At 36.1% G+C, this 9405-nt stretch overlaps 1 protein-coding gene across 1 annotated transcript; it reads left to right on the forward strand.

Annotated features, from left to right (window-relative positions):
- Positions 1 to 2534: 2534 nt before the first annotated feature.
- Positions 2535 to 9091, forward strand: LOC139975138 (uncharacterized). Its single transcript, XM_071982779.1, has 2 exons — positions 2535 to 2723; positions 6544 to 9091. The coding sequence occupies exons 1-2, from the start codon at positions 2709 to 2711 to the stop codon at positions 7573 to 7575; spliced, it is 1047 nt and encodes a 348-aa protein (XP_071838880.1). The 5' UTR covers positions 2535 to 2708; the 3' UTR covers positions 7576 to 9091.
- Positions 9092 to 9405: the final 314 nt, after the last annotated feature.

The following is a 9405-nucleotide window of genomic DNA, read 5'->3' on the forward strand; positions in this document are numbered from 1 at the left end:
ATACTTATGTTCTCCTTATCAGCAGTAAGCAATACTTGAAAAGCTTACTTATGACAAGTTCGTGATTTGTACGTCTTTAAGAGTACATTGCCTCCGGTTCTGCCGTTGAAACATATTGATTAAGCCATGTGATCTTTGTACGTAATCGGATAACCCAAGAAATCTAATTACAACCGTTTGGCTCATACTAATTAAATAGTATCAGCAAATGTGTTAATCCAATACGGAACATTTGGTGTACCTGCACAAAAGTCATGTAATGCTTGCTCTGTCAGAATTTAATACGTAACATTGAAATTTGTTACCGGTACTCGATATGACATGTACTTTGACCCATTGACTCCATCATTCTGTAAACTATATGAAACAATGACTCAATCATTCTGTGAAATATATGAAACAATGACTCCCTCATTCTGTGAAATACATGAAACAATGGCTCCCTCATTCTGTTAAATATATATGAAACAATGACTCCATCGTTCTGTGAAATACATAAAACAATGACTCAATCATTCTGTAAAATATATGAAACAATGGCTCCCTCGTTCTGTGAAATACATGAAATAAAGACTCCATCATTCTGTAAAATACATGAAACAATGACTCCATCATTCTGTGAAATACACGAAACAATGACTCCATCAGTCTGTGAAATATATGAAACAATGACTCAATCTTTCTGTGAAATACATGAAACAATGGCTCCCTCATTCTGTGAAATACATGAAACGATGACTCCCTCATTCTGTGAAAAAGGCTATATAAAACAATGACTCCATCATGCTGTGAAATATATGAAACAATGACTCCATCATTCTGTGAAATATATGAAACAATGACTCAATCTTTCTGTGAAATACATGAAACAATGGCTCCCTCATTCTGTGAAATACATGAAACGATGACTCCCTCATTCTGTGAAAAAGGCTATATAAAACAATGACTCCATCATGCTGTGAAATATATGAAACAATGACTCCATCATTCTGTGAAATATATGAAACAATGGCTCCATCATTCTGTGAAATATATGAAACAATGACTCAATCATTCTGTGAAATATATGAAACAATGGCTCCATCATTCTGTGAAATATATGAAACAATGGCTCCATCATTCTGTAAAATATATGAAACAATGACTCAATCATTCTGTGAAATACATGAAACAATGGCTCCCTCATTCTGTGAAATATATGAAACAATGGCTCCATCATTCTGTGAAATATATGAAACAATGACTTCATCATTCTGTAAAATATATGAAACAATGGCTCCCTCATTCTGTGTGAAATATATGAAACAATGACTCCATCATTCTGTAAAATATATGAAACAATGACTTCCCCATTCTGTGAAATATATGAAACAATGACTCCATCATTCTGTGAAATGTATGAAACAATGGCTCCCTCATTCTGTAAAATATATGAAACAATGGCTCCCTCATTCTGTGAAATATATGAAACAATGACTCAATCATTCTGTGAAGTATATGAGACAATGACTCCATCATTCTGTGAAATATATGAAACAATGACTCCATCATTCTGTGAAATATATAAAACAATGATTCCATCATTCTGTGAAGTATATGAAACAATGACTCCATCATTAAATCGATTTAATGCGGATATTAATTCCATTTGGTGTAGACATTAATGCTATACAATCAATGCGCAGTTTTTTTTTGTTCCAAATAATGCAGACATATATTCGAATACATTATGTGGACATATATTCGAATTTAACCAGACACTTAATCAAATATATGCAGACATTACTTCGATTAGCCTATATGTGTATATTAAATCAACCAATCACTGTAGAGGTTTATATGTGGACATTAATTCACTTTCGATACAAAACAACTACTTCCAGAGACAATTATTCATCAACATATTCAAATATATGTCAACTTATATATTCGATTTAATGTCCGCATTAATAGAATTGATGCTGATAATATTTAAAGTCTACATTAAATCGGATTGATGTCAACGTTAAATCGATTTATTGTATATGTCCGCATATATATATATATATATATATATATTCAAATATATGCCAGCATATACTCGATTCAATGTCCGCTTATATTCGATTCAATGCTTACATTAAATAGACTTAATGTCGATATTAATTCGTTTTAATCGAATGTATGTCCGAATATATTAGATTTAATGACTGGATCATATTTGATTCAATGTCCGCATTGCATGATATTATTAATGCAGACATATAAAAATGCCCCCTGATTTGGAGTTTAAATAAAAGTTTAATGTCGATATTTAATCGAATTAATATGGACATTAATATACGTGTCCACAGTGTTCTATCATATACTGAGACATTGAGCTCACAACAAGGTACCGCTATAGGTAATACTACACTGTGGCGTCCACGTTGTAGTAATTGCGCCTATACTTCACAACAAACATTCTACAATTTGTATTCACCTCAGCCACAGATAATTTCTTGTTTGCTGTATGTATAAAATTGCATTGTAGTTATGGGTATATATGCTCAGTTTAGTATTTGCGGGTATACACCTCTACACACATGCATATGTATATATCTACTGTTGCTTTATGAAGTAACTTCATTCTATTCGACAGTACAAGGTCATCGTGACCATTTCACAATTTCCATCTTATTCAACAAGAACCTTTCTTTACCACTGACATCTGATTTCAGAGACACAACATGCAGTTAAAAGATGTAAGTTAACTTCTCTATAATTTCAGTATCACATGCATTAAGTTCAAAGTTTTGAGAACATTATATTAGCGTGGAAAGGGTTTTGATTTAATGGTTGTATAGTTTACATATTTTCAACTGGAGTGATGTTGAACACTTGTATAATAGGCTACTGTTTTGATCATGAAATATTGCATATACATAGGCCTAAGTAGAAAGTATAGTTCCGAGATTTTACGAGGAGTCCGGCTCTGTCAGTACAAACTATAAAGTACTATAACGTTGAGTGGTAAGGAAGATTACTAAAACTTCCCTTTCCTTAAGTGAGTATATTGCGTTTAAGTATCACCCAAAGCCTGACGCCTGCATGTCATTAATTGTGATCCGAATAGAAATTACACCTTTTAAAATGTCAAAATTTACAATATAAACAGAGAAATCATGACTAAAACCAACATTCGTTTACGGGACTCAATCCAAGCTCGAAGTTGGAAATGACTGTCTATGCTTACGTGTTGACAGAAAATACCCACAAACTGATTGGTCAATGTGAACTACACACGTCAAATTGAAATTTGGAGAACAGTTAGCGAACTTTTGGGAACATACCGTTGATTATATCGAAGGCCTAATGGCTTAGGACATTTAGCGTAAGCCTAGTCTATTATTTATTGTATTTAAAAGCCATGTATTTGACAAGATTGATTCATTTCACGAACGTGTAATATTAATACACCAACTTACGTTACTTGTTAGCAATACACTTATACAGTATTATAGCATCAATCCGTAGTCACAGGTGGGGGGGGGGGCAGAATTTATTCATACAAACATACATACATACACACATTAACTCCGCCGTTATGATGCACATTTGAACAGTCCAGGTACTGTGTATACTTGTAGTAGAATACAGGAGGCAAATAATATATCTGCTTATAATACCTTTTTTAATTATCTCAGTTCAACTTACAATAATTGTTTTCCTATTCGCCAAATCAATCATAAACAGCGTTTTAGAAAGAAACACCCATGGATTACGAATGGCATTTTGACTTCCATTAAAAGGAAGCACAAACTTTACAGACGTCAGTTAAAGTCTCCTACAGTTATGTACAAGTCTATGTATACAACGTATCGTAATAAGCTTAATCAAGTAATCAGACTTTCGAAAAAGCTCTATTTTGACAATAAATTTAATGAGAGCAGAAATAACGCAAATCATACATGGCGTACTATTAATGAAATGTTGCACAATAACCGTAAAGAATCATCATATCCTGCTGTTTTCAAAGATGGTGACCAAGAAACCAGTGATGAAAATATCATTGCGAATAACTTCAACAATTTCTATGTAAATCTTGGACCATCGCTTGCTAGTAAAATAAAAAACAAAGGTAAATCACATGAAACCATCTGTGATAACAATAGTCATTCAATATTCACATTCCCAGTCACTGAAGAAGAACTAATTAAAATCGCAACTTCCAACTTGAAACCCAATAAAGCAGCAGGATATGATGATTTCAAATCTGGTATTATAAAAAATGTTATTCCTTTCATTGCTAAGCCTTTGACCCATATATGTAATTTATCTTTTAACACTGGCGTATTCCCAGATAAACTTAAAACGGCAAAGGTTATACCAATCTATAAAAAGGGAGATTCAAATGTATATGAGAATTATCGACCGATTTCATTGCTTTCCTGTTTTTCTAAAATCATAGAACGACTTATGTTCAATCGCATATTTAATTTTCTTAACCAATATAATATTCTCTGTAAAGAACAGTACGGCTTTCGACCCGAACATTCTACTGAACTGGCATTGGCAGATGCACTTAACAGTTTACATACTAGTCTGAATAATGGCAAAAATTGCATTGGTGTATTCCTAGACCTTTCGAAGGCGTTTGACACGATCGATCATACCATCCTTATCAATAAATTATTTTCATACGGCATTAGAGGAACTACTCTCAACTGGCTTGAAAGCTATATTTCGAACAGATATCAGTATACCTTGTATAAAAACTCTAGATCCGATCTTGCTAAAATTCGTTGCGGCGTTCCACAGGGTTCAGTCTTAGGTCCTTTGTTATTTATTCTATATATTAACGATATTTGTCATGTCTCCAAACTAGCCAAAATCATTCTCTTTGCTGATGACACCAGTATTTTCTTCGAGAGCGACGACATAATCACATTATCTTCCAACGTGTCAAATGAATTAAATAAATTCTGTAATTGGTTTTCAGCCAACAAATTATCACTAAATGTACAAAAAAGTAATTACATTGTCTTTAATACTCGTAATACACTTATTTGGAATAAAGATATATGTATGGATGGTAAAATAATTAAGCAAGTTTATACTACTAAGTTTTTAGGTGTAAATATTGATTGTAAACTTAGCTGGCGCAACCATATTTCAACTATTTGCAGTATAATTGCACGGAATGTTGGCATATTATCTAAGTTGAAATATTATCTATCGGAAAACATACTCAGAACACTATACCAGACCCTGGTTGTCCCGCATCTCACTTATTGTTCTATTATTTGGTCTGGTACATACAACACCAACCTTAACAATCTTATAATACTCCAAAAGGCAGCCATTCGCCACATAACACACTCAGCCCCACGTGAGCACACCAGTCCCCTATTTAAGAAACTCAACTTACTAAAATTGCACGATCTCATTAAAGTTAAGCTTGCATTATTTGCCTACAAGACCTGGAATGGATTACTACCAGCTGCCTTTGACAATTTTTTAACCAGTAACAGAGATGTACATAATCATAACACGAGGCATGCTAATCATGCCTACTATAATCTCTACAATACCACCATTGGAACTTTAAGCCTACAAAACCGTGCAACAAAAACATGGAATCTTCTAATGAACGATTTAAAGAGTAAAAAGTCAGTCACATCCTTTAGGAAGTGGTTTTGTAAGGAAATAATAGCTAGTTACTGACTAAAACTAAATTTTACCTGTATGTAATTACTATATATATATATATATATATTGAACATTTAATTTGTACTTATATCTATGTATGTATTCATACACATATATATATATTTTGTTTTTTCTTTTCTGTCCTTTTCTTTTCTTTTCTTTCTTCAGGGAGTCTTCCACATTGTTAAGCTTTTAAGCTTTATGGAAGACTTCCTCCACTTTCTACTTTTGTGGCAAACAAATAAATAAATGATATGATTTGCTGGCTAGCTCGTTTGCGTTAACGAAAGCTTCAATACGCCTAACGAATATTTGTATACGTCTGTTTAGAGCCCCCCTTTTTTCTTATCTGTTTTTGATTGAGGTTTTGATTGGCAGTTATGGTTACGTTTAAAGGAAATTGCTCAACTTGCACATGGCTCAGTTACATTTACAATAACAGTTAGTAGTTTAGGCCTAGTCATAGAAATTGATCAATTTCTATGGGCCTAGTACATCAATGAAAGTAATGCGTGAAACAGGCGGTTTGTTATGTCTGACGTCACGTGATGTGGATGATTCGTTTGGTTGATTTTAACATATCATCAATCGCATAGTAGCTGGTATGTAAATGAATGTAAGTGACAATGGAATGCTAAAAATGCTAGATAAAGATAATATGGACCTTTAAGCTGATTAAGATGATTGAAAGATTATCCTATTCTAGATTCTCTCATTTATGACTGTACAAGCGGGACTTTGTAAAATTCTGCCAGTCAGTGGGGACTCCGTAGAGGGGGGGGGGGGAGGGGGCTCAGTCGTAGTTTCACCCTGTCCCTGTAATCTGGAACAAGTGTTGTATATGGCTAACAAGTTGATATATATTTCTTGCAGGAACAATCTCTCCAAGACCCCAAGAAGAGGCGTGATCATCTCTTGAAGGAGGAGGAGAAGGAGGAGGAGGAAGATGCAAAAGAGAATTTAGTGAGCAGTGAGGACGATATCCAATCAAGTATCATCAAGTCGATCTTCTCTACTTTACACAGACGACGGGGGCTACTCTGGGCTCTTCTCTCAGCCTTCTCCATGAGTTTTCAAATATACGCCTTGCGATCGCTTACTGCAACGTCCAATCCATGGCAAACGATTTTTACTCGTAGTATTTTCCTCTCTTTTATGTCTGTCGGAGTGAAATGGCAAGCACATTCGCAAAGCACGATGCTTACGTTGGCGGTATTTATTCTATGCGGAATATGTGATGTGTTGATAGCAACATTATTAGTGAGTGCCACGCAGTACATTCCTATGGGTGATGTCTCTTCGATATCACAAAACGCACCGATACCTGCAACTTTAACCGCTGCAGTATTTCTAGGAGAATCGTTGAATATAGTAGGAGTCTTTCTGATTATTATCAACGGAATTGGTTTAGTTATTGTGTCTAAACCTTCATTTCTCTTCCCGGTTTCAAGCTCAGAAGATGATGGAGATCAAGGCTCATCATTGGCCATTCTCGGCGTGCTGTTTTCATTTATGTCTTTGGCATTCAATGTGACTTTTATTGTCCTGACACGTTTCTTGGTCAACAGAAACGAAGATGACGCCTTTTTAATTCTCACTCTGAACGGAATGGTTGGTATTGCTATCACGACGGCAGTTTTAGCGGTGACATCATCGTGGGACTTCCCGGACTCCTGCACAGAGTGGTTTATGTTTGTTGCAGTCGGAGCGTTGGCCATCAGCACTCTAGGGACATATCTTAAAGCCATTGAAACAGAAACAGTGCAGACGACATGTGTCCTGTTGACAGTGTGTATACCATTATCATATCTCTATGACGTCATCATTTACCAGAACTTGGATTGGCCAACTTTCATCGGAGCTTCTCTTATATTTATATCTACAATTGCCTTATTATTTAATTGATTTCGCTTCGTTTCCACTTCTTGCAGTCATATAAAAGAAACCCCATTGACGTTGTCGGCTACCCAACATAATCTACCAATAAGATACAATCCTCTAGTTATTTTGTAGTAGAAAAAAAGAGAGAAATGTTAAGAAATAACGAGTTAATAATTTCCAATATGTTGTCATCCCGAAACTTATTAATGTGTATTCACATCTATAATGCATGTATCTGATATTTGACAATTGTATCTCGTTTGAACGGCAGACCAAACTTTTGTTGATATTCAGTGTGCATTGTTATATTCAACAACAACAGGATACGCTGGGTCCGATGCACTGACTGATGCCGTGAGTAGGAAGAAAATGCTTGCCAAAAAAGTTTCCCAGATTGCCGGAAATGGCACCTCCCAAAATAAGTTTCATCTATAGACAACATATATTTTTTAGATCTCATGCTCTACATATTTACACTTCAAAAATTACATATTCTGTCTTCAAACGAAAGGCCGAAGCGAAAGTACTGCAGCCACACCCAAACAATTGTTAGTGTCAGTAGTATATGCCGTGCTACTTCACCCCCCCCCCCCCACAACGGGAGTCCAAACGGGGCAAACTAGGGCGCCATTTCGGGAGCCCCAGTTTTTTGGGGCCAACTGGGAGTCGTTTCGGGAGCCCCGATTTTCGGGGGTTCTTTTCGGGAGTCGTTTCCAAGAGCCCCGTTATTTTTTACATTGAATTTTCTTTCTTTTGTAAAGCGGGTATCCGTTTTTCACATCGACGCTGTTATCATTTATAACAAGGCATTTAATTAAATAATTAATTACACATGTACATGCGTTTCGGCAGCTTTGCTTTTGATCTGTTTAGGAGTCTTATCGAATCCCACATGTAACCTTTTTTTTACCATTTATGGATATTCCAATTAGACAGTACATTAGTTCTACCATGGTTTTTACCTCCATGGTTCTACATTACATGGTACACAAACTGCAGAAGGGAGTGTATACACGTACACGCTGGGATCCAAGCGCTCCCGTAACAGAAGTCTTAATTAGTACCAAACCTGAGATAGTTGCAAGACCTGCCAATGCAGAATGTAGACTTTCCATGCATGAACTGTCCCAAACAACTTACGTAACGCGTGATTAATGTAATCGGTACAAAAGAAGTTTTCGCAATAGGCTATTCACATTGACCGAACCTTAGATATAAACGACTTCACATTTGGTCACACCGAACTATTGGGGATCGGTGGTGCTACATGCAGGACAGGCCCAAGTTGAACATGTTGCCAGAACGGATAGTCGCATCAGTGACAGTGAAGCAGAAACGGTAAATGCCGAGAAAAAACGCACGATGCGGTGAATGCGATGAACACGCGAGCACAAAATGTGTGACTCAAAGAGCAAAAGAGCACACCTTGACCTAAAATGATGAGTGTGAAAAAGGGTGCCCGCTTTTAATAAAATACTTTTAAAAAACGGGGGCTCTCGAAAAGTATCCCCGAAAAACGAGGGCTCCCGAAAACGGCTCCCGAGTTAAAAACGGGGGCTCCCGAAATGACGCCCGAGTTCGCCCGTTTGGACTCCCGATAGGGGGGGGGGGTGAAGTAGCACACGACATATACTACTAGTGTCAAAAATAAGTTGCCTTTGTCTCCAGGTTTGAGAAGGTATTCTACATCGCTGATCGGCCTATTTACTCTCCAATACATAATTTTTCCTGCAGTTGTGTAATACTTTTGTTAATCACTTTATTCAAACATGCCTACTGAAAGGCATACCTGCAAGTCTCCTAAATTCGCAATTGATACACACGCAAGCGACCGACTGATTTTAGATTTCATTT

Source organism: Apostichopus japonicus, chromosome 10 (assembly GCF_037975245.1).
Source record: "Apostichopus japonicus isolate 1M-3 chromosome 10, ASM3797524v1, whole genome shotgun sequence".
In the NCBI taxonomy this organism is placed as follows: domain Eukaryota; kingdom Metazoa; phylum Echinodermata; class Holothuroidea; order Aspidochirotida; family Stichopodidae; genus Apostichopus; species Apostichopus japonicus.